This window comes from Girardinichthys multiradiatus, chromosome 21 (genome assembly GCF_021462225.1).
Source record: "Girardinichthys multiradiatus isolate DD_20200921_A chromosome 21, DD_fGirMul_XY1, whole genome shotgun sequence".
NCBI classification, from domain to species: domain Eukaryota; kingdom Metazoa; phylum Chordata; class Actinopteri; order Cyprinodontiformes; family Goodeidae; genus Girardinichthys; species Girardinichthys multiradiatus.
The window spans coordinates 22,600,196-22,626,477 of NC_061813.1; the positions used below are offsets into that span (position 1 = coordinate 22,600,196).

A 26,282-nucleotide genomic window follows, 5' to 3' on the forward strand; every position below is an offset into this window, starting at 1 on the left:
TTCATAAATGAGGATTTTTGGTTAAGAAATTAATCTTGTCAAATTATGATTTTTAATTATAATTATTGATAAATATTAATAAATCAATAATCATAATTCCAACACCTTGTCACTGCTTTAAATGGTCAGAACCTTTTACACATCACTCATCAGGCTAGACCTATTGTACTTCTTTTATCCGGTAATCACCGGGAACTTATCTACTTTTATGTGTTCCCAGTAGCTACCCATGCTTTGGTTTTGGGATTCCCTTGGCTATGTAAACATCACACACACCTTAATTGGGCTGAAGGTAGACTAGAATCATGGTCCACCAGTTGTCATGTTTCTTGCCTTAAGGTTGCAGTCTTACCCACTTTTGTCGATCCCGCTATCAATGAAAGTGATTTTCCTGATTTATCACACGTTCCTGAGCTCTACCATGACTTTAAGCAGGCCTTCAGTAAATCCAAGGCACTTTCCTTACCTCCTCACCTCATAGGCCTTATAATTGTGCTATCAATATACTTCCTGGAGCCACTTTTCCCTCTAGCAGACTTTATCCCATTTCTCAACAAGAGTGACAGTCTATGGAGAAGTATAATAACAAGTCCCTCTCTGCAGTTTTAATTCGGCCATCCTCTTCACCCCTAGGTGCAGGTTTCTTTTTTGTTAAGAAGAAGGATAGTTCTTTGTGACCAGGCATTGATTACCGGGGATTGAACAACATTACCATTAAGAATAGTTACCCTCTTCCACTGTTTTCCTCTGCTTTCGAGCCTGTACGTGAGGCCACAGTTTTCACAAAACTGGACCTTATAAATGCTTACCATTTAGTTAGGATCCGCCATGGGGATGAGTGGAAGACAGCCTTCAAGACTTCACTTGGACAATTTGAATACATGGTCAGGCCTTTTGGATTATGCAATGCACCAGCTGTGTTCCAGGCTCTCGTTAACGATGTGCTCAGAGACTTCTTAAAAATTTTTGTTTTTGTTTATCTGGACAATATTTTGATTTATTCCAGGAATGTGGAGGAGCACCGGCGCCATGTCCGTCTGGTCCTACAGAGACTCCTTCAGAATCGATTGTTCGTGAAGGCGGAGAAATATGAGTTTCACAAGTCTTCTGTAACTTTTTGGGATTTTATCCTTGAGGGTGGACAGGTCCGCGCTTACCCGGAGAAGGTCAGAGCAGTACTGGAGTGGCCCGTTCCCGACTCGAGGAAGGAGTTGCAAAGGTTCCTTGGTTTCGCCAACTTCTACTGCAGATTTATCCAAAACTACAGCCAGACGGCAGCACCTCTGACGGCGTTGACCTCTACCAAGACCAGTTTCCATTGGACTCCTGCTGCTAATCAGGCCTTCAGATGTCTTCAGGAGAAATTCGTCCAGGCTCCCATCTTGATTCACCCGGATTCCTGCAGACAGTTCGTGCTGGAGGTTGATGCTTCGGACTCTGGAGTGGGAGCAGTGGAGTTCTCTGTGTTTTTTTTTGTATTGTTTGTGTTTTCTAGAGGGCGTTGGAGAGCAGGAGCGGTGAGACAGGTGTTCTCCATTCACCGGTGATGAGGTTCCTGGAGTATTTAAGCAGGAGGCAGCCAGCATGTCAGCGCTCAAGTGTTAGCCTTCAGTGGTACAAGTCGACCTTTGAGCCGCTTCTCGTATTGCTTGCTTCGACTTTGTTAACCTATTTTGTCTTTTCAGTATACCATGTTGGTGGCTACCTGGATGTTACCCAGACTGGCAACCAATGGATTTTGCTTATGAGACCTTGTTCCACGGATGGATCTACAAACTGGTGTCTCACTAACGCTGTGCTGCTGGATTTCCTCCTGCTAATTTTTTCCTGGATTCGATCTCCGATCCTGCCTCCACGAAACCTGTCCACCCTCCACCACTCCACTCGTGCCCACCATACAATCCTCCAAACACCGTTAATGTCCAAGGGACTAAGTGTCTTGGCAGAACTCACCTCCGTAGTCCCACACTGTTTCCTCCAGCCCGACTCCCTCTCCTCCTGGCGGTTTGTCAACGACCAACTAGTAAGAAACAGAACACCATTAGTTTCCCATCTTAGTTACCATCTTAACTTACCTATGCTTTCTTCCTTACAGCTTTGCCTACTGTGCCAAGACCGTACGTACTTCTGTGCTTTCAATAAATCTGTAAAACACTTCTTGGTTTCCTTTGAGCGTTTACTGCATGTGGGTCAGAACTATCCGTAAAACGATGACACTCTGTTCCTCCTCGTCCTGGTTCCTTTTCTGTGGTTTAGGTCTTATTTACGGTCAGGGTTTCTTTATGGGTTCTTTGTTAATTATTAGGTTTTGGTGTGTCTTCTATTCCCTCTAGTTTCTCGGTTTACTTTAGTTAATGATTATTCTAGGTACTTATGTTTCTTTTGGTTTATTATCTTCGTCCATAGTTTTGCTTTGATCTGTTTTCCCTGAGTTTTGTTATTTAGTTTTGTTTTTGTAGTCAGGTTCCTTTGGTTATGTTATTGTCTAGCTTCCCTCATGTTTTCCCCTCTGGATTTATGTTATGGTTTAGCACTTGTGTTTTGTTTTGTTTCTAGCCTTGTCACCTTAGCAACTATTCACATTCCCTCAGTTCTCTACAGCCTGGTCCACACCTGAATTCCATCTCCCCTGATTTCCTATCTCTCATTCTCATTGGTCCATACTCCACTTCCCTCTGTTCATAAGCTCTCTGTTCTTGTTTGTTCCTCGCTGGTTCCTTCCGTTCAAATCCCTGTTCATATCTGCGTTCACCTACCTTCGTCTATGTACTTTGCCTACTATGTTCCTGCAGTATCAACTTTGTAAGTTTTTGGATTTCTTGTATCTGCAGTGACTTTGCTACGTTCTTGCTACATTGGAGAAGCTTTTGATTATTTTTTAAATAAAGTAAGAAGACTCCTTTAAACATGCTGCTGCCTAGCTGTTGTCTGTGCTTTGGTCACTCTAAACCTCAGAACGCGACAGCTACATGCTCATCTAGGAGGAGTGACTGCTACAAATCTCTGACTTGATGCAATCTGCTGGGTTTCCTTAGACAGAAAAACTTTTTATCCAATTTCAATAAATAACTGAATCTGACTGCACTGTTCAATGGTTAGGATTAATTGGAATGTATGTACTTGACATTTGTGAAGTGCCTTGAGACAACATGTGTTGTGAATTAGCGCTGTATAAATAAACTGAATTGAATTGTCTAAAGAGATTTATGGTAAAGGTTTTAAGAAGAAATATCCCTTAAGGGAAAGGAGTTTAGGGTTTAACTCTTCTATTTTTTTCTTCTTTTTAGAGAGCACATACAGTAAATTATAATCATTCTAATGATTCCTAATTAGGGCTGCGTGATAGCAGTAAACCTTAACTTGATATTTATCGTGTTGAATATTGCAATGGCATTTCAGTTGCGATAAACCAACATTTCTGTCACTAGCCTTTTACCAAGATCAATTCCCAGGAAATTGTACAAGCAGCTGTGCAATTATGTTAGCTATGTTAAGTTTGAATGGATGAAACCTGGAATTCTGCACCCTACCAAATATCCAATCCTTTCAGATTGTGGTGTTGCACACGTTATTATTGGAATTACATTGAAGATTGAATTTACTGATCAGTTCTAATTATTATGTAAAGCTTTCACACCAGACGAAGAAACCCCCTAGAATGGGGATGGTTTTTGCAAGGTCATGGATTGTTCTCCTGGAATGCTTAAAGAAGTCAGGGCCTTTCCCATAATCAGAGTTTTAGCAGTCTTAAATTTGCCAGATTTCCATGCTAGGTCTTGCTTTTAGTTTGTCTTAAATTTGTATGCACATTCAATAATGGCTTCTTTCCCCACCTTTTTTTTTTGAGAAATCTGCTTCTTGTATCAGTCTGTACCAAGATTTCTAGCTGTGGTTGAGGATTTTGAGTGTAATTAAAATGTGATAAAAATAGTCAGTCAGTCATGAACTGATAAATGAATGATAGCTGGCTTAAACACAGGGATTCCAATGGCTGACCAAAACCGTTCCTGATATCTGTTATGAAGCTTAAAATCTACTTGGGGAAAGTGTTAGAGTTACACAACCTCGTTGTAAAAGTACTCAGGCCTGACCTGAAAATAGCTAATTGTAAGTTGAGAAGAGTTTTATTAAACATGATTATACTATTAGGTAAGTTAAGTATGTTACTAAGGTTTGTGTTCGTTTTAAATTTTAATTGTAAGGGGCCTGCAAAAGGTCTTAAAATATATCTTAAAATGTACAAAGTCAGACTTGAAAAAATGCTATTGCTCACATTAGCATTTATTGTGGTAGTGGCACCATATAAGGCTCCTGGGTGCTACATGGAGAGGCATTATAGCAACAGTGGCAGCTTACCAATGACATGCGGCCTGAGCACACCTGCAAGGATTAGTCATCAGAGAATTTGAAGGAGAGTTAGCACTGGCCTCTAGCCAGAGCAAAAATCTAATCCCACCCACACCATACTGGCAGCCCTCCATGTGATTTAACAAGTCTGTATTGATCTTGGTTGTCCAGCTGGTGATGTGCAACAAGTCTAGCCACTGCTCTGACTGCAACCAAAAGGAGCTCTCCAAATGGCTTAAAAATAAGCAACAAATGATACGCATGCATTAGTACAGTGCAATGATTAAGCCCCTTTAACTTAGAGGTTTGTAGGCTGTGTCCTGGGCTCCCAGCTGTGGAGAAGGACACACACCTCCAAATTGCAACTAAGCTGGCTGAACGAAGGAATCTCTGAGGTTTTGAGGGTGTACTTTAAATGCACAAACTACTTTTTATGCTGTCAAAGCAAAGTCTGGTAAAAGTAGCTAGTGACGAGGTGGGAAGACGAGAAGGAGAATGAGCTGAAAAAATGTATATCATAATTTTATAACAGTCACAGTCCAACTCTTAGCTGAAAGTGATAAGTGAAATATGCACAGATTTTAGATTTTGTGTGAATGATTCTCCTGGCTGTGGTCACTGAGATAAAATTAAAACTAATGCTAGGATGGCATGTTCTCTGTTCTGAAAACTCACATGCTCCACAGCAGGGCTGAAACTGATTGTGGAGGGGCAGAAGCCTCACATATTTCTTGAAAATGTTGCAGACTGCAAAAGATTTTCATGTGCATGTGATACCTGGGGTGGTAAAAGAGTGTTAGGAGGCAAGAGAAAGCAGAAGTGAAAAGTCAATTTTGTTCAAGGAGCATAGTAGCACCATTATTGGATTTACTCTTGAAGTAGGTCTTCCATATTTGGAAGATCCTACTGAAAATGCACACAAAATTTCCTCAGATTATTTAAAAAAGGTTCAGGACTAAAATAGAGAAATGCAAAAGAGCTAATTTAGTGTATGGAATCAATTCAACTAGAAAAAAGAGACATCTTGGAGGATCATAGGGTACTTATTTAAAGATCTTTTTTTTTGTTTTTTGCCATGGTTATTTACTTGCTTTACTTTGTCATTTACAATTTTCATGAAATATTTTTTGTTGTTTTTATTTCCCATGGTAGTGTCGCAAACTAAACAAACCAAGAAAAAGTACTGTACACTATAGAAAGAACTAATGTATTTTTTTCTTCAAATCAGTTCATGACGAGATCAGATATTTCCCCGCAAGGACAAAGACTAAGTGTTCTGAAAAAAGTTCATTGCTAATTCGGTTTCCTCCAAGGGGAAGTCACCTTTTAGCAGGAAAACTGCTGCTACAAACGCCTCAAGAGGAAACAAACATTGCATATGGTTAAGTTCTATCAGTGTCCATCACAATGATGTGTTTGTAAAAAATGTGCTGCATCAGGAAGTTTCTGCTCTCGGTGCAAAGGCAATACTAGTTCTTTAGCAAAAGTATTTTTAATTTGCTTTTGGTTTTACTCACTTTTACTTTGAATGACACAGTCTTGGTTATTTTTTCATATTCAAATTAATTTGGACAGCAGTTCCTGTCTACTTGATATCGATAGTACAAAAGTAGACTCTAGGAAAAACAGCGAATGATGGACTGTCTTCCTTGCTCATTATGACTGCAGTAAAAAGTAACAGGCACATACATTGAAGTCACCAGGAGCTCTACTTTTTTTAAGGTACTAGCATGTGGATCGGGCTTCCTTTGATTTATTCCTTTATCATATTTTTGAGGCAGAATGTCTAAAAATCAAAAGTAAATAAATTACAAAGATTCTTGTGAGTCAGGTTGTCTGAACCGGATTTTACACTTCCATATATAGATGACAACATCTGTTTCCATAGCGTCTGGAAGCATGTCGCTCTTTATTGCTGTACACAGAAATTTTTATTGTTTTCTTGGAGAAAAAAAAGAGCTTTCCAACAGGAATATGTCAAATGTGTCAGATGTGTAGAAGTTTATTCACAACACTTAAAAGGATGGGTGATGTCGTTTGCTTCAGAGATCATCACTGCAGGAAAAATATGTGAGCTCAATCACCAAAAACACTTTTTGTTGGAAATCCTTGTTTGCCCCAGCATTATTTTAACAATTGGAATCTTTGATTTAAGGGAAGGAAAAAACCCAAAACTGAGGGACACCTATATATCTCGGTTTTGGAAAGATATCTCAAGCTGGGAGTCAATAACCGGATGGCAACAAGTTTATAAAGTTTATTAGGTTTTCTTTTTTACTAGATTAACATTTTTTGTGTCTTGTCAGTAGACAACATCTGCTGATGTCACTTTCTAAAATAAATCAATACTACTCTCTCCAAATGTTCCTCCTGTGCGTTTACCCTCTATAGGTAGCCACACCTGCCATTTGTTTTGTTTTTTTCTGTGTAAGCAATATAAATGCATGTGCTGTCTGAGTATTTAAACTTCCCTTCCAACAACCAAATTTAAAGTTAGCTTAAAGAGATTTTTTAGGACCAAACAACCTACAACGTGTAGTTGTAAAGAAACTAATTGAAGTAGCAGTGCTAGTCAGAACAGGAGCATAAATTGTAATGTCTACCTAAATCTTACCAGAACTATTGTATTTTTGGTTTTTTTATTGCAGTTTTTTGTCACAAGTGGTCATTTATCACTGTAGTAAATTGCAAGCGGACCTTGCTTACCACAAAGCGTTTCCTTAGGTAGGGTATTGGTTTGTTAAGACTTCAACCTGCTGCTCTTAGTCAGATTTTTGCCAGATTTTCTCACCAGGTATGTTTTGGTATTTTGTAGTTTCTGACGCTTGTGTTTGGCATCCCAAATTTAATTTCACAAGTCTTTGGAAATATTCGGGTGTGTTCTCGACTGTCTTGGTTTTGTTTTTTTCTTTTACTCTTTTTTTACATATCACAATAGGGAGCTAGAAACCCATGTTTGAGAAGATACATTTACAACAATAATATAAAGTTAATCATATCTGTGCTTTAGACCTAATTTAGATATTTAGCTATTTCTAAGTGTAATGTAAATGATAAAGTCCCTCCAATTTTATCTATGACTGGAAGTCCCTGTAGTTCTAGAAGTGTGTAAAAATTCATACCTCCTTTAAGGTTGTGATGCTCAGCACTATTGCTGCTGGAGTTTAAAATAAATCACTAATGTCCAAACAATCAACGTATCCACTTTTTTTAAGTGCACATACATGAAGTAGTGTCGATAGCTAAGCCCAACTGTTAAGTCTGGAGTTATACTGAAAGCTGGTGTCTAGTGGCAGTGCCTATTCATCAAGCTGTGCTCACTTCCACTTGCTTCCTTTGGACATATGGATGGCAGTTAAATATAAATCATCTTCCAGTTTTGCTATGTCTGTTAAGTTTCGTTGAGTTAGATGACTGCATGGTTGACTGGCTTAGATATTGCAGAAGCACATCTATGTTGTCAGTAAGACGAACCGCCAACTTTCACAGCACTACCTCTTTTGGAACTGGGTTTAGTCACTAAGGAGAATAGGGCAGACCCAGTCTAAGTGTCTTTCATCTTGCCAATTCAGACAGACGTTTGACCCCAGACATTTGCCTAATGTGTTTTTGTTATGTGGACTCTTGGCTTCACAAATGTCACAGTGGCTGAACTAGTGGGGGTTTGGGTAGGTGAGTCAGAGGGGAGACACGGAGTCAGCCAGAGGGAGGGGGATTGCAAGGCCACAATTATGTGTAAAACCTCTGCATTTTGCACTCTAACCTACTGGGAGTTGGTTGTGTGCTTAACATAGGTCCTACTGATGACTGTGGCCGTCTGATCAGCGGCCTGGCTTCCTTCGCTCCGTTGACCTAGGCAGCTGTGGAGGATACTGGGAGTGCCACATTTCTGGATGCCTGGGTTGCACCAGTAAGAAGCCAATCTCAGACAGTTGGGGCGACCCTGACAAATGTTGCCATTAGAGGGGGTGTTGAAAATTTATTACCAAACATACTGGTATTATAGGGTGCAGCTGATTTTGATTTAGTAGTGTTCCTGCTGAGGTTCTGTCTTTAAACGAGAATGTCAGATTACCACCACTATGCAGTACTCACAGCCATTTTGCATTACAGCGGTATACTTTTAAAGCGTTCAGCAGTGTTTGATCAACTTGTGAGGGAAGATTATTTGCTTCTTCTACGTATACTCAAAATGAGTACTGATAAAATTAGGCAGTTTTAAACCTTGTTATAATTTTAGTGAGGCTTTACAAAAACATGCTAGTTGTTCATATTTAACCGGAAATATCCCATCGAGATTCACTGTCTGCAAAATAATTATTAAAATTAAGAAATAAATATAATAGTAATCTACATCATGAGTAGGTAATTCTAAACGCTTGAATTGTTTTTGCTTAAAATGTACTAATAAAAACTCAACTTATTGACATGTACTTTAAGCTGTTTTCCGAAAGATTAGGCCTAAAATAATTTTAAGATCTTACATCTGCTGTGTTTACGCACAGCATCTCACAGGCCTATCAGTCACAAAAATATATTTTGAACATGTGTCTAGCCTTGTATTGAAGTTTCTAATAGTCCAACATTTTGGCAACTCTTTTTTTACTTTATTTGATTTGCTGAGCATTTGACCGGTTTATTGGTGCGTCTCTGCATCCCTAAAATAGAAAAATGTTTTAAGCTATGTCATTTAAATCTAATTATATGCCAAAACTGTAATGTATTATTCTTCTCATTCTATTGGAAAAAAATTAAAAATTTCCCCCCCAAAACGTATCTTGATCTGAAAAGATGTCAGTGTGCTCTAGGTACATCTAAATTACACAATTTAATTATTTTATTTGTGTTAATTTACTGTTATTATTGGCTTTCAATTGGATACATGTTCACTCTGTAATAGATTCAGGCGTACTTTGCCTTAGTAAGGTCTCATTCTGTGTTATAGGTCTCCAACGTGTGCTTGTTTTGCTCTTTTAGGGCCACTGGAGAGCAATAAAGTTTCTGCCTGAGGATTTTGATGTCCTCCTGGACTTTCCCCAGGTGTGCTTTGCTGGTCGTAAAGTATGCTCTCCTCACATGGCATATTCATAGGTAAATGTGTCGGCAGAGAATTTTAACTACAGACTGATTTGTATTCACTGGAACAACTGCAGAATATAGTTATTCCTTTTGATAATTGATACAATTTAAATAGTTTAATAAGAAAAAATGCAGATTTCATTGACTTCAAAATATGATTGTTTAGTTTGGACCTGTAATAGCTACAACAGAAAGGCCACGCTGTTATTTTAGGCTTTTGACGTTCCAAGAGGTTAAGCATTTTCTTTGTTCTTGGTTGTCTGTGGAGGAAACCTCCAGTGTATTTCCATGTTGAGGTATGCTGTGTTTACTTTCATCTCTGCTCCTTAGAGAAAGCAGGCCAACCTGAAATTTGTTTATGAAGCATTCAGCCTTCATTCAGAACTTTCATTCACCACTTGAAAGAACTCCACTTGCTACTAATTTACCTTAAGGGACTTCAAAATTATCTGTCTGCGCTGTCGAAATCTTTTTTTGTGGTCATAGCCTGTCATTCTGAAAGACTTCCTTTGGAGTTTAATCAAAGCTTCCTAGATGGGTGAATTTTGCACTGTGTATACTGTGCTGAAAGGCATTTTTATATATCACAGTAAGTTGGTTTTGATCTCTCAAAGTGGTACTGGTTTCAGTTTGTTTGACTGTGCTTTGCTTTAGTAGTCACATGAGATAGGCATGGGACAGAGTGAGATTCTCGTGATATGAAAATTTTTAGTAAAAATATTGTGGTTTTATGGTATCATTTTATTTACACTGAAAATTCAAAATGAAAATTTATGACATATTCTAATTACGTAAAAACAGAAATGCACCAGCTATTTCTTCTGTTGCAATAATAATATAACCTATTTATTACTACAGTTATAATAATATAAAAATATTGTAAACTTCTGTTCATTTGCTAAAATATAGAATAAGCACATAAGTACAATAGGCCAATTGGCTAGGTCATTGGATCTCAGATTTATAAAACCTACATATAGAAACAATATTTTCCAAGTTCCATCATCTTGACAGATATAACAGTAATAATAGTACAATAGTACAGATTTTTATCCATTAGTCCTGCATGACTGGGCATAGGATATAATTTAAGCATGCAGTCCATTTCTAGTGTTGTTGGGTTTGAAGAAGTTTGAAGAAAGAAATTTATGGAAATGTCTCTAGATAAATCAGAATTTAAAAATTGGGGTTTTCTTACCAGTCCTAAGTTCAACATATACAATAATGCTTTCTTCCATACAAAATGTATTGATAGCTGCAGTAAAGATGTGTTAATTCTCCCAATTTGTGTCTCCTAAAATCTTTCATTTACTAAATGCTTTATAACCTACGTAGGTGAACACATCGAAAGCGACAAATGCAGAGAAAAACATTTATCAGTTTGCACTGCAAATTATTGTTATCCTTGTCACTGACTATGTCAATGAGAAACCATCACTGTTTTCTGTCAAAACTGGGTGTGATGTCATTTCTTGATCAAATTCCCACTTTAGAGGTAAACTAAATAAAGCATAATGTTGCATTTCGAATGTGAGAGCTTGAATATTTCTTTTCCTCAGAACATTTATGTACCATAGACGTAGTGTTATGAACGTTTGCACTGTGAAGTCCAAAACAGGACAGAGTTGGTAACTTCTCCTGCTGCAACACCGTTGACTGAGGTTTTGCTCAGGACTGTTGTTACACAAATTAAAGCTATGATTTTCAGCATTGAACCTATAACCAATGATTATAACATTGTATAATGTATAAAGAGTGATTACAAATTCCATGGAAAGGTGTAACTGTGACAAAAGGGATTTTGCAATGTAGATTTCCATGTTCTCTCACTTTTGGAGCAATAGAAAGCAGAAAAGAGAGATGAAGCCAAAGAGAGATGTCCCAAAAGAGAATAAACTACACACCCGCAGCAGGACCTTGTTTCTTGAAAATCTTTAAGGGGTCCACAGGGAATGTGTTTGTTTTTATTGTTGCATCATAACATAAATGGTTTAAAACCCCCAAAAATTTAAACCAAATGATTAACTACATTTTGCTACCAATGGCTGTAAATGGATGCATTAGTTTAAATTCTGTTACAGTTAAAGTTAACAAAAAGTATGTCATAATGGCTGCCAAAAATTATTTCATTTTCTGGAAAAGGCCCATTAGTGGAACATGCCTCAAGTAAATATAATCACTACTGGTTAACCGTAATCCGCTTCAGTTCAATCTCTCAATCTTTCTCCATTTGTCTTCTGAAAATATCCTACTGAAGTAAAGGTCATTGATCTTGAACAATTCATCTCATTGGTTGTTGGTACTTATTAGCCCTGCATTACAGTTAATGTCATAGTATTTACCTAGCAAATAATAACAAAATGTGTTTTGAGTACCACTAAAGACAGCCCATGTACCACCAGTGGTGCTTGTGTCAACGTTTAAGAACCATGGAGCTGAAAATTAGTTGGACTGTCGGCTTGGACAGCCCACCTGCTGATTTATATAAATGATGTCCATAGTTTACCAACTGTATGTTTCAAGTTTCCGTGATAAGGGTGATGGGTGGTACCCATACCTGCATTTCTTGGCAACGGGGTGGATGATGCCATCATCTACCTACTGAGCTCTTACCCACCCAGAGAAGCCTTGAATCACTTTGAAGACTGTGCTCTTTGATTTCTCTGGTGCTTTTAATACCATCTAGTCTGGACTTCTAAGGGACAAGCTGGAGCCATCAGGGGTGGGCCACCACTTGTCCCAGTGGGTACTGGACTACCTCACTGGCCACCCACGGCATGTGAGAACATGGGGCTGTGTCTCTGAAAGGCTGGTCTGCAGTACAATAGGCCCTGGACGGACCTGTGCTGTCAGTGTTCCTCTTCACCCTTTACACTTCCGACGTCTCGATCAACTCTCCTGGCTGCCATCTAAAAACAATTTCTCATAACTCTACCATAGTCTGCCTGACCATAGGTGAGGGATTCCTCCTGGACAAAGTGTTGGTGGTGGGAGACAGAAGCACTTTAGCAAAAATAACATCACTAATGAACAATTTCTCCCACCCATGCATGAAGCCGTTGCAGAACTGGAGAGCTCCTTCAGTGACAGACTGCTCCATCCCAGGTGCACAAAGGAGCGTTACTGCAGATCCTTCATCCCAGCAGCTGTTAGACTTCATAACCATCACTGGTTCCAACAAACTCAATAAGTGTTTACATTCCTGCTTGTTATTTTTTCATTTTTTGTAAATAGTCTGTCATTGTTTTTATACACAATCATACATGTTCAAATCACCCTACTTATTTGCATATTTCATTTAATTTGAGTATGCTATCTCTAATAACTGCAGTATTTCCCATGTTGTAATTTTTTCTCTTAATGTACAGTCAATTCTTATTTTCTATTTTTTTATAGTTTTTACTTTTGTGTTACCTGCATGCTTCTGTTTGCCTTTTACTTTGCTGCTAATACACCTCATTTTCCCCACAGTGGGACGATGAAAGATATTTCCCTCTGGTCAAAAGTACTCTAAACCAAAAAAACGGTATGATGAAAAACTTCAGCTGTTTTGAAACTGTAACTTTTAAAGACTTTGCTATATCTTGATATGGAAAGTGTCCCATGTTTTTATATCCTCTCAAGATATTCTAAATTAGGTACAACTGAGCTCTGTAAAAAAACACAGCAATAGGAACAGAGCAGAACCCTTATTTCATAATTTATTTGAAATAATGTTTTATTTCTCTTGACCACTGTTTTTTTGCCCTTTTTAAACAAGAATATCCAGTACCTCACAGTAACGGAGCTCTTTAGCAAGTTGACATCTAGCAAACTTTGTCCCACATGACTCAGAGGCAAGATTTCAAGCTTTGTAACAGAAGCACTTATAATTAAGCTTTTTTTGCATTTCCTTTTAAGTCAACAATTGAACTCTTCAGCTGCTAATGCCTGTAAAAATATATAAAGCTGTTATTTTATTCAAAGTTATCCCAAGGTTCAGATTTCCCTTCGTGGAGTAAACGTTTTGAATGGGTAACGCTCTGCTGAGACGTATGTCAAAGAAGGAACTCGATCCCCCCAATGTGTGACGCTGAATAAACACTGTAGTAGCTCTACCCAAACAATGTTGCAGGACATGCATATGAAAATATTGCAACTATGTCACCAGAGTGTGAGCATATTGTTTCACCTAAACCATTTGATCCCTTGTCAGAGCGCTCCTGCCTCCTTTAAACTGTTTATGTATTCTAAGTCAAGACAAGTAAGCTCAGTTTATTCACAAGTTCAAAAAAGAAAAAAGTTACTTAAAAAGTAGCAAGAATCTATTTAAATTTACATTAGCCCTTATCTTACAAACAGAATCAGCAATTTGGAGTTAGGTCTATTTTCATTTATAAATAGCTGAGGGGGGATAACCTATTGGCAGCAGAGGACAGTTCAGATCTCTCTTCACTCTAAATTGCAGACAGGCATCCTTGCAACCCCACATGAAGACCATTGAGTCCCATCAAGATAATCCTTAATAAAGAACGGCTTCACATTTAATCTTCACTTGCTTCTCAAATTTCTTACTTGATATAGTTTTTGGCAAGTGCAGTTTTAGCGCTTATGCTAACTGAACCGTATCTGTGCATCTTCTGCTAAGCCTCCATTTGGCAACCACAGGGGAATTTAGGTTTTATTGTTGCACAAATGATTATTTTAATGTTTCCAAGGAACACATCTCAGTTTTGAATCGGTCTGCTTTCATAACATGTGCAAATGTTTAATTCTTGTAAGTCAGTGCAACAGCAATTTAAAATTTAAAGCTTAATTTACCCTTTTCATGAGATTGTTTGGGTTTGGCAGCCTTTAATTTATTTCATCTTCAGTGAAACTGCTGTGATGATTGGAGCTCTTATTCAAAACACACCACAGAGCACTGCATTCAGGAGGAAAATCTGAGTTTATTTTAGGCATAAACAATGCTGCATGATTATACCATGCAATATGAAAATAACTCACTTGCAAAATTTCGTCTCCATCTAATTTTATGCAGCTGCTTTATTGACGCAATGAGAGCCACTGCCTGAACGCAGCTACATAAATGGCATGTGTGCCCCACTGCTAATAGAGCGATTTACCTGAGAGTCCCCCGGCATCTTTTATTAGTCAATTGACTTATCAGCAACTTGCTCATGCTCGGATCCCAGCATGTGATTGTATAGATTCACCTGTGGGCATTTGGTTTGGTAAAGGAAGCGGAGTGTGCTTTTGGGCTGTGTCCATATTGTAAGTGCTGTGTGTTATAATCAGGAGAGCTGAAGCTCTGATCTGTTTTGTTCATTTCTTTATTAATTACAGCTATGTTCATGTTGGCCTGGTTTTGTTTGGCCTGTACGTTTACTGCTGAGCTACTCAAACAAGAACTAGCTAATTTATGACTTTAATAGTCATTATAAATCACAGTTGAATGTTGTCTATTATTCACACTTTTTTTTTTATTCCTTAATGGGGTCGGAAAGAGATTCTGACAGTATGCTAATCTTTTTATGTTGGTTTTTTTATTTAAAAGCGATAATAACTTGGTATGTAAAATAGATTTTAAATGCCTTGTATACAGGTTTTCAGTCATAGCTAATGTACAACCACTCTTCCTGGTCAGGCTTTAAGAATTAAAGCATAAACAAAAAAACTTGAATAAAATGAAACATCTATAATAACAAAATAACTATCAATAAAACATTAAAATTGTACAATCTAAAGTAAAGGTAATGCTCACATCCAATAATCAAACAGTAATGCATGGTGTTACTGCATTACTGTACAACATAATCTAATCAATGTTATTTAAAACACAGAATCAACTTTCTTTCATCCTGCACCTAAAGTAACAAATTCATTTGTACAATTGTTCTGTTGTTTGTTTTAATGTTCATCCTAAATGTAGAATAAAAAAACTGATAAATTTAGTGCAGTTTGTTAAGTAAATGAACGTATTGCGTATTGCTTACAATATTATCCTGTTTTGTCTTTCTGCTATTTATAGAGTTGCACTTATTGTCTGCAGTTGGCTGCTTTGAGATAGGCTGCTTATTGATCAGTTTAAAACAACATTATTTTTTCCCGAAAAAGGATTAATAACTAAATTTGACTGTATTGTATCATAATTACGATCAAACTAGAATGTAAGGAATTAAATGTGAATCTGTCTATATGATTGCATTGATTTGATGAGATATTTGTTGATATACATTGCATTTGTTGGAGTGTGTAAAGTATCTTGAGATGGTATATGTTATGAATTAAGGCTATATAAATAAATAGATTTGAATTAAGCTGGAACTATTTTCAAACAACCAAATGTTTCTTTCCTGTAAGCCTTTTTTCAACCAGCTGACCAGCAGTAAACAGCAACAGGATTGGTAGGGGCAGCTTGGAGTTACTCTATATTCCATACAGCTGGTCACTCCAGTACATGTTTTGACATTACATTAAAACGATAAGACTGTAAAAACAATAGGTTGGAAAAAGTTTTTTCTCGGTTTTTAAAACCTTGGTGTACCTTTATCACGGGAATTGAACTACTAAATCAAGATGGTTAATATGTATTTGTTGGTTTGTCTTCATGTACTTACTCTAGCTCTCTCCTTAAGTGAAGAAGTGTTTTTTTTTTTCCTGAAAGCTTAAAGGCAGAGCACAGCAATAGGTGGGGGAAGGGTAGCAGAGTAATACTTCACTGTTCAAACAAGCTGAGAAAAATTTGATCACTCTGGTACTCTCTGGGATCTCATTAAAAGGACTACAATCTGCATGAATAGTATGATGAAAATTGTAGTAATTTTTAAAGCTATAACTGGTTTAAACCTTTGACCTTTGCCAACACCTCCTTTAGTGATCCATATATGCCTGCATTTGATATACAACATTAACTAGGTATTACAGAGTTCAGATAGAAACACAACAGCAGAAACGGAAAACATAATTATTATAATTATAATAAATCATAATGTATTGAACCGCAGGGATTTCGACTGTGTTAAACAGGAGCGTCCAATACATCACACTTAGAACTTTAAAAGGACTTTAAACCATAGAAACAGTATGACGAAAACTTTTCAGTTTTCAAACAGTACTTTTTTAAAAGTATTGTCATACCATGATACCAGAAAACGGCCTATTACTTATATAGAACTGACCAGTAGGTAACAGAGATTTGAAAGAAATCTAGATAGAAACACAGTCGACTATTTTTCCAGCCGTGGGTGTTTTTTCTCTCTCATCACCTCCTTACCATAGTAAATATATGATTTCCATTTCCTCATAATCATTTGTCAGTATTACACCCGGTATTTCATCTGAAGTTTTTTTATGGCGTGGAAATTAAACATATTATTAATGGTTCATTGGTATTTTGACCAGCTTATACACACAGTTGATATTCTTAGAAATAATGTCATGACATTTTGGAGCTAAATCTGTTCAGGCCTCATCACCAGCTTGAATAAATCACCAGTTTCAGCTCATCAGTAGCAGTGCGGCCCTGCGAAGCAGCTTCGCTCAGTTGAAATAATAACCTGGAGCAGACAGAAGGCAGTCATTACCTTGCACACAGACGCTGTGCGTATGTGTTGACGGAGGACTTCCACTAGAGTGCTGCGGAGACAGGCAGAGGCGAGACTCTCGGCCGCTGTTAAACCTCTGGCTCCCCATCACCTATAAGCTAATGACCTAGCCCTCTGTTTGCCCTCTGAAGTCCCTCTATGACCAAAAGAAATCCATCTTTGACCCTGTGCTCACGAGAGAAAGCAAAAACGGGAAAAAAAAGTTGTGGTTTGCGGTGGGGGAAAAAATGAGTATGGCCAAAACAAGAGAGAAAGGGGAGGGGGGTGAGAAGAAAAGTTGGAGCCCTCGGGCTATGTGAGCAGAGCCTGCTGTTGAGCATTGTCTTAGTCTGCACTGATACAATCTGGAGAGGACTCTTTTTCTCAAAGCTGGGAGTGAATGACATATGGGGGAGCTTGTGTGCGGCACAACTCCCCTGTGCCTCCTCCAGGCCCAAAGTCTTCCTGTGAGAGCGCCGAGCAACTTTTCAGCTTTTTCAAACAGCAGCAGCAGCCTCCCTCCCATCTAACTCATTCACCGCTCTCCTCCCTCCCTCTCTGTTGCCCTCACACACTCCCTCTCTCTCTTTTTCCCCCCTCTTCCTCAGACACTCACCAGTCACTGCCTGAAGCAGTAATCGGACAACTCTCGTTCTCAATAAGACAGAGTCTCCTGAGATACCGAGCTGGGCTCAATGGGTTCCAACACCTAAAATGAGAAAGAAAAAAAGTAGTGCTGTAGTTTACATTTACTGCGCTACAGATTCTACCAACACTCTGAGAGCTGTCTAAGACAGCGTGCTGTCCTCTCTGCTGGACTGCCTGACCCTTTTCCAGAAGATTTCTTTTTTAAAGGGGAAGATAAAAAGAGGGGAAAACACTGGGATTCAACTGTAATTGTAGTGAGTATAACTTTTCATTTCTTTCTCATATTTGACATATCCAACTGTCCTGTTTTCATTAGCTTTGGCTTTTGGTGTGACTGACTCTGTGATTAGTTATTTTATCACATAAATTAGTATTACAACAGGCAATTTTCAATTACTGCCCATTTTTAGGAAAATGGTATTGTTTATTCAGTAAATTTTTACCCCAATCCAAATAACAGTATTAACATTTTCAACTAAACCTGCAAGATTCCACTTATTGAAAGAAATCAAGAGGTTTAAGTCTTTGGATATTTTGAAAATATATATATATCATAATGGTAATTAATTATTAACCATAAAATAAATATTACCAATCTTTTACTATTATTTGGTACAATAAAGATACAATAACAAGAGAGTGAATAAAACAGGAAAATAATAATTTAATTTAAAAAAGGAATCTAACAGAAAAACACCTTAAAATAATATTGTTATTTAGATAATAATTTTAACTGCGTGTTAAATATGTATTAACTATTCTCTTTGGTTGGCATTGATACATGTAGCATAATCAGTTTATAAATTTTAAGTACTTTTAGATGTCTTGCAAAACATATGTATTATTTATTGATAAATATTTGAAATTAAAAATTGCTTTAATAGGATCACATTTAAAATCCTCTTGTAAATATTTGCCAAGTTAGTTTTCTTATATCTTGTTTTTTCCTTGGTGCAGTTTAGATTTTTTATTTGGGAAGGAAGGCTTGTAGTAGTTCATTTTCTCCAGCCAGAACCAACTAAACGAACACAGTCAAAGCAGCTGACATCCAATGCCATCTGCTGTGGCCAGGAATGCTGCGGGGAGACCCGAGAGCCTCCGAGCGTCTCACCAAGACGACAGGCCTCGACTCCCGGCTGTGCGGCGTCTCCGATCACCATCGTTTCACATGCAGTGAAGATGATGATAACTCATCTGCTGTAATCATCGGCCTTGCTAATTGAAGGATGTTCTGATTTAATGCTCATGCCTTTGATCCCAGGCTTACCTTTGTAAAGTAAAAAAAAAATACAATTTGATGTGTAAATTTGAGTGAAAGGACGGTATGTTTTAGAAGCTGGCATTTATTCCTGTCTTGTTTTAGTAATTCCTTCTCTTTCTGCGTGAAAGAGAAGGAAATGAAAGCTAGTGAGGCAGCCTGGCTGCAAATTGTCCTCTGTCCCATGAAGACATACATGACAGTGTGTATATCTTCATACACACTGTCAGTCACAGTGTGTGTGACTGCCTGCTGCTGCTATTCATACACACACAATAACCTTATTTATTCAATTAACAGATAATGAGCAGGCTGATTTAAGAGCTGTTTACACTGCATATTTGCTTTACGCAGACAGAGATCAGGGCCTGTCTGGCTGGTTGTAGCACTTCATGCATGTGTAGCTGCAGTGTGCGCCGGTGACGGTGGCATGTTTGCCTAAGGACTGATGCCTTCCGTATTGGATGCATCTAGCTGGCCAAGCCCTTGTCCTGGAGATTGAAAACGGTGAAAGACACAGAGCGTTAATTGATCCAGCTTCTTTCAGAGTGTAGAGAGGAAAGACAGGGAGTTGAAAACAGGGCACAAGAGAAGGAAGAAGGTAATAGGGACCCTTTATTAAGTATTCTGTAGTAGGTGATTAGTGGGCCGAGGGTGTTTACTAAATACCGTGGGGTGTTGTTTTCTTAACACGCTACTGTTTGGATCTGAAATACGTGGTTGAGAGAGCAGGAAATGAGCTTTCTGATGACTGCCATTACAGATCCCCAATCACTAATATCCTTTCCTGTGTTTATTTGTAAATATGTTGATGTAAGGATCAATGCAAATGGGGCTATTGCCCAGTATGACACCACATATTGTATTTTTTCTAAACACTAAAACTATTGCAAAATTCATGCTAGGTATTTGTTTTCTTAATTTTTTCTTTTAAAAAAACAAATCGCTATTTGATAATGGAAAGAATGAAAGTGCAAATCAGAAGCAACACGCTAACAAAATCATTCAGATTTGTCGCTTGACCTGCCTTCAGCTCTGTCTTGTAAAAAATCTCTCCTCGCCCCACAGTGGTCACGGTGGTCGACAGGTTGTGATAAAATGTCCACCTTAAATCTCATTTGATAGCCTCTCAAAGGCAAAGCCACCTTCTGGAAATAATTTTGAAGGTCGAAGACGACGGTATGAACAAATTTAACGTTGCTGCAGAGGGACCTGCTGGGGCACAATGCCAGATTAAATCCAAATTACAGCGACAAATTGCACATCAAGCGTCTGCTGACAATTGTGCTTTTATTCCCAGACAAGAAAAAAAATTTTAACTGTTAAATTAGATTTTTTTTTATAAAAGTTAAACATTTAGAGTAACAACCAAAAAACATTTTTTATGTATTTGTCAACTTTTAAATTTATAATGTAGACATTCTTGTAATTTTGCATTATAGCAGTTATATAACTTTTTAAAATAGAAAACAAAATCAATTTATTTAATGCAGATTTTTTGTTTTTTTTAGCAGCTAATATTTTTCACGCCCAAAGTCACAAGTGAATCACAGCTTTTTGTCAACTGTACCTTTCCCCTCACATCTGTGTCCAATTGTTGTCCACATTTACATTCTTTGCGAGTGGATTTATTTTTCCTGAGCCACCATGTGGATTCAGCTGACCAGCTTAAGTGGGGATTAGATGTTTTAAAGTTAGATTTTGATTGCAGCATTGTTTTGCAAAGGTTTACCAAACTACACATGACATACATACTCTATAAAAACCTCCATAATATGTAGAATGTATTTAAAGTGTATTCTTTCTTTTATTATATAAGAAAAATTAGAAATGTCCTCAGATTATGCATTTAAAACAACACCATCCATGTGAATGCGAAGCGCCTCGCATGCATAGTAACACAGGTCACACAGATCAGACGCCCTGCATGTTGTGATGATCTATGCTAAAAGCTTGGCTCAGGCTATATTTACCTTTGGCAATGCAGGTCTTGAAATAAGTAAAGCGAAACTAAAAGGCTAGCAAACCACCATGAATGAAGATTGTTGTGGCACTTTGTCTTCTTGATGACACTTCTAGCGCTTCATCTAGCCGGCCTTTGTTCTTGCTAAGGCTTCAAAGAACTGGCAGTTCAGGCTGAAGTAAGAAGGACATCAAAGATGCTGAATGTGGCTCTTTTTCTTAACACAATAAATATTTTGTGGTAAAGAAAAAAGGTCTGTTTTTTAAATCTATGCCCCCACTGCTTCATTTTTCCTCTCCTCATCTTTTCGCCTGGCTGGTTTCACCTGCTGGCGCTGGTAGGGACACCAGTACAGTAATGGCTTTATTGGGTTGCACCATTCACCTCTCACAATACCACATCAGTCTGCTACAGTCTCCTCCAACCCTGCGATTGTTGTTGATTTGCTGTGGCTGAATTTTGTCTTTATAGTTTTTAGCTCTGTGGATTTTACTTTAAGATTTATTTTTCTGAGTGACAAAGGAATATAATTATTATGTTCTGTTGCAAGTTATGGGAGAGAAGACAAATTGTAAAGATAGAATGGTATTCGTGAAGGCTTTGCCATGGTGTGAAGAGCAAAGCCTGTTTGGAAAAAAAAACTGAAGACCATGGAGCTCAAGTTACCCTGGTCTCATGTAAACAGTGGTCCATTAAACAAAATCCTGCTAGGATTTGAAAATTAGGACATTATATCTCTTTTTTTCTATTTTACTGAACAGATGAATACCTTTGACCTTTTTCTGGACCCTCTATTCCCACAGAGGGTCAGAGTCAAGTCTAATATAGGCCCATAACCATGCAAGTATATGGCCCCTCTTCATGTTTGCAGAGAGGCAGGCCCAAGCGGGAGTGGACAGCAAAATGTAACTGTCAGCTAAAGGAGAGTAATAGAGGCATTCACAGTGTCATAGGAAACATATGTGGCTCCATATGCTCTCCATGTTCCTGTTTCCAGTCTGCTTCATTGTCTGAGATGCACCACTGATCTGGGGGCCTCTAAAGTGTCCTATGTGTGTGTGCATTTATGCCACTCTGATCTGGGGCCCCTGAGTGCCCTTTGCAAGATATGTGCAAGCAAACCAGCATGAGTTATGTGTCACGGTTTGAGAAAGAAAAGACTTTTGCGTTAGCATAATTAGGCATGGGCAAGTATGAGATTATCACAGTATGATAACATGACACACTTTTAGGATAGTTACACACAAATTTAAAACAAATTTTTATCGAATTATCTAATTTGATACATTATTTACATTACAGCTGTGTAAATAATATAACATTGATTTTTAAACTTGTAATAATGTTAACTACCAATCTGTCTGTTCATGTTTTTCATGACAGGAAATATTTCCAACAGGCATTGGTTGATTACTGGTGTCAAGACATAGTAATGCTTTAAAAGATTCCAGTTTCAAAACCACTGCAATATTCCATCGTACCGTTTCTAAAGTTTAAAGTATTTATAATGAGTTGCCATAGAACGTGTCAGAGTGACCGGAGCTTTTTCCAGCTCCATGCAACACAGAGTAACACAGCGATGATCTTTCCAAACCTGTTGCTGTGCACTGTTGATCAGCTGGCTGAAAGAAAGCTACTACACTTTGCCTTGCTTAGAAGAAAAACAAAACTGTCTGTTTGGAATTATTTTCAGCTAAACTTGGAATCTAAAGGATGCGGCAACTATTCCTCTTATTCCGATTCCTTACTCAGGTTCGAAACTACAGTTGGCAAAATACCAGCTGCAGTTTTGTTAAGAACTCAACTTTTTTCTATAGTCAGAATTAAAATTTACAATATCATTACATGCGCTGTAGTCTATTTGTTGTAATATTTTTTTATGGCAGTTGGATAAATTGTTGCTTTTTTGTTTTAAATAAAAGCAGTTGGATTACATTGTAAAGTTTTGTTTTATATTTTTGTGTAACTACAATGATACTGTAAAACTGTGGTGATTCTATTTTCATATCACATTGCTGAAATCTCTAGCCTCATTGCAGGCAAATGTTCTTTCCTGTTGGCAGGGGAATGTAGTAGCCTTTTTTCAGCCAGCTGACTAGCAGTGTGCAGCAATAGCTGTCGGAGGGGCAGTGATGCTTTACGCTATGCTAGTCACTCCAGCTCTTTAATTATAAGGACTTTAAACTATAGGATCATTTTGATGGAAATTTTAAGTGGTTTAAAACTGTAGCTTTTTAAAACGTTGATAGACCTTGATACTGTGAGTGTACCTATTCAGTCTGCCTGTGTGCATTTCTGGTCATTGAGAGCGGTTGTAAAGTTAGGATGTTTTCGTATTTTCCTTCTGTGTAATAGCCGCAGGCTGAGGCAGGCCTGTGGGAAGGAGCCCTGATGGTCATTAGGACTTGTCATGATGCCTGGAGGAGGAGTGCTGATAAATTCAGATAGTGTCAATTGCAGATGAAAGATCTGCTGAAGATGCTAGGGGTGTCACGGTTGACTTGCCTCTGCTCAACAAGTCCCATCTTACTTCAGGCAGCAGGAAAGTAGAAAGACTCTCCCACACTCTGCTTCCCCTCGGCCCCTTGTACCCCCAACCCCTCACCCTTCTGCCCACCTTCGTTCCTTTAGCCCCACTACACAGTCCCCCCACCCACCCTTCCTGCTTACCTTGGCTAAGCCGCTTTGCATGTTGATTGGGGGAGGGCTAATCCAGTTTGCAGCTGTCGTAGACCAATGATGAATCACCTTTCCGTCATTTGGCCATGCTCCCCTTGCTCAGGGAGGAGGGAGGACCTGGAGGAGGAAACAACAGTGGAGCAGGGCTGCGGCTCAGAGACAGACAATGTGAGCCTCTGTTCCCTCGCCAGCCCTCTCTTCCCATTTTGCTCCGGAATAACAATAATGTTTTCTCTGATAAGACTTTTTGTGTCATGGATGGCTCCGGACTGTGACATCGAGCTGCAGTAACAAGGACTGACATTGTTTCCTGCCTGGGGCAGGTGGAGGCAGCATAAAGAAAAGGGAGTGTGGTTTGAGAGGACTCAGAGCTGTCTAGGTTCAGGTAAGAGCAGAGTTGTGCTGATTCCAACAGCACCAAAGAATTGTAGCTTTTTGTGTGGCATCAGGGGTTGCTGTAAAGGTGGACATTTCTCTACTAAATGTGTTTCCTAACTGAAGAAAGCACACAATACGGTATACTCTCTAGCTGGCAGTTTGTGACTGGAAAGTTTGGGCAAAGTAGGACAGCACAGGACTACACTAAGTGTCCCTAGATTTTCGGCTGGTATTTTCAGCTTGTTGGGTGTGATAATTTAAGAATGAGTACACCAATATGCCCTAAGGGAAAAAGCCATTCCACCTTCCTTAACAAGTTTTTCATATTGTATCTGTGTTTTTTGATTTTTTTGTTTGTTAGTTTTTGTTCAGTCTTTGGTAAAATGCCAAAATAGTAGATATATAGAATGAAGCCTGAAATTATTTATACCCCTTGCAGATTCAGATTTAAAATTATTTTCATTCAACTGAGAACTTTGTTTGTAATTGGAAATGACAGACATCTTAAAAGATAAAAGAAGTATGTGAAAAACATATACATTTAAAAAAAAAATATTTGCTGTAATTTAAATTTAAACAAAATTACAGGTTGAAAATTATACCTTTCTCAATAATCTGTGGAAAAATCGTTAATGGCATTACTGCAGTCAAAACGTTTTTCATTTTCAGGTTTCCACTGATGTTTTGACAGTTATGATTCCCAAGTCTTTGAGGTTGGAAGGCCTTCTTGCCATCACCCTAATCTGTAGGTCCCTCCATAAATGCTTTATGAGATTACTTAAACATCATTATATTACTATAGACCTAAATCTGCAAGGAGTATGAATAAGCGTGTGTGTATACATAAATATATATAGATATAGATATATCTCTATAGAGATATATCTAGTTCTATAATATACCTAGTTTGTATATCTATCTAAGTGTATGTATGTATGTGTTATATATATATATATATATATATATATAAATATATATATATATATATATATATATATATATAAATATCTATATATATATATATATATATATATATATAGGTAGATGTGTGCGTATGTATGTGTGTGTGCGAGCCAGAATGTAGTGTAAGCTAATCATAATGACATCTTGTAATGTTTTTTATGCACCAAATAATTGTAATTAGCCTTAAATGGAGGCCTATATGTTTACCAGCAGCAGACATACAGCAACAATTTATTGAAAGTAAAAAAAATCCTAAAACATTTTATCCTAATTTTATCACCTCAGTGTTGCAGTAGAAACAGTAGTTGTTTGTCCTTTTTCTTCTTCAAATCTCTTGTGCCCTCCTATCTACACTGTTGTCTGTGGACAATCAAATCCTTTGAGTGCACAGATGAGAAGATAGAATAATGTTTTCTGTGGCGTGGTCTTTTGTATAAACACAGAAACAATTAAGGAGCTTGCCAGAGCAAACACACGCCTCATGAACTTCTCATCCGCCCATCACTGAGGTATTGGTTCTTATAATCAGGCAGAATGCTGCGCTTTTAACACATTAAGCATTGCCTTGAACCAGCAAAACATCTGTTAGCACTCATAACCACACACAACCGATATACACCTAAGGTCATTTCAGCTGCATGAAAAACCAGACTAATTTGACAGTAAACATTTTTTTAAACAACTTTTAAAACATGTAAAATATACCATTTTGAGAAAAAACATTGCAAAACCTTTTTTATTAATTAGTTAAATAGTGTATGGATTGCAATAGTTAATTATTGTTTTTTGCCTCTATGTCAACCTGAGCATGTGTGTATGTGTGTACACATATATATATATATATATATATATATATATATATATATATATAATTTGTGTTTTTATTTATTTATTAGGATATATATATATATATATATATAATTTGTGTTTTTTTTTATTTATTAGGATTGATTTACCATATTTATTATTAGGACGGATCTACATTTTTGTTTTGCTTTAAGTCCATACAGCCTTTATATTCAGCATTGCATGTCAGAGCTCTGCACCTTCCTTGAAACTACAATGATTTGTGTAATTTGATTTGCTGAGTGTGTGTGTGTGTCCTCTTAGGTCTATGGAAATGCAGGATCTAGCCAGTCCTCACAGCCGAGTAAGTGGAAGCAGCGAATCTCCTAATGGTCCCAACCTTGACAACTCACATATTAGTAACAATTCCATGACACCTAATGGCACAGAAGGTACGTATGTTGTTTTATAATTTGAAATCGTATTATAGAAAGTAACCATTTGAATAGAGAGATGCATACATTAGAAAAAGGCAACAAAACTTTGGTATTTTTAAGGCCAGTCCAAGTTTTTTTGCATTGAAGTTTTCATGCAGCTTACAAATTATTACCGTGAA

General features: G+C 37.7%; 1 protein-coding gene across 17 annotated transcripts in view; it reads left to right on the forward strand.

Moving 5' to 3' along the window:
- Positions 1-26,282, forward strand: part of eya1 (EYA transcriptional coactivator and phosphatase 1) — a 95,981-nt gene that overhangs the window by 28,292 nt on the left and 41,407 nt on the right. For 13 of the 17 annotated variants that reach the window (XM_047350242.1, XM_047350233.1, XM_047350237.1 and 10 more), the window contains one exon: positions 25,991-26,118. In XM_047350242.1, coding sequence (XP_047206198.1) covers positions 25,995-26,118 — 124 coding nt within the window. In that variant the 5' untranslated portion in view covers positions 25,991-25,994. Of the gene's footprint in view, positions 1-17,608; positions 17,894-23,654; positions 23,925-25,323; positions 25,390-25,990; positions 26,119-26,282 lie in introns of those variants that run through there. The other 4 variants (XM_047350240.1, XM_047350251.1, XM_047350243.1 and 1 more) reach the window with 3 other exon arrangements.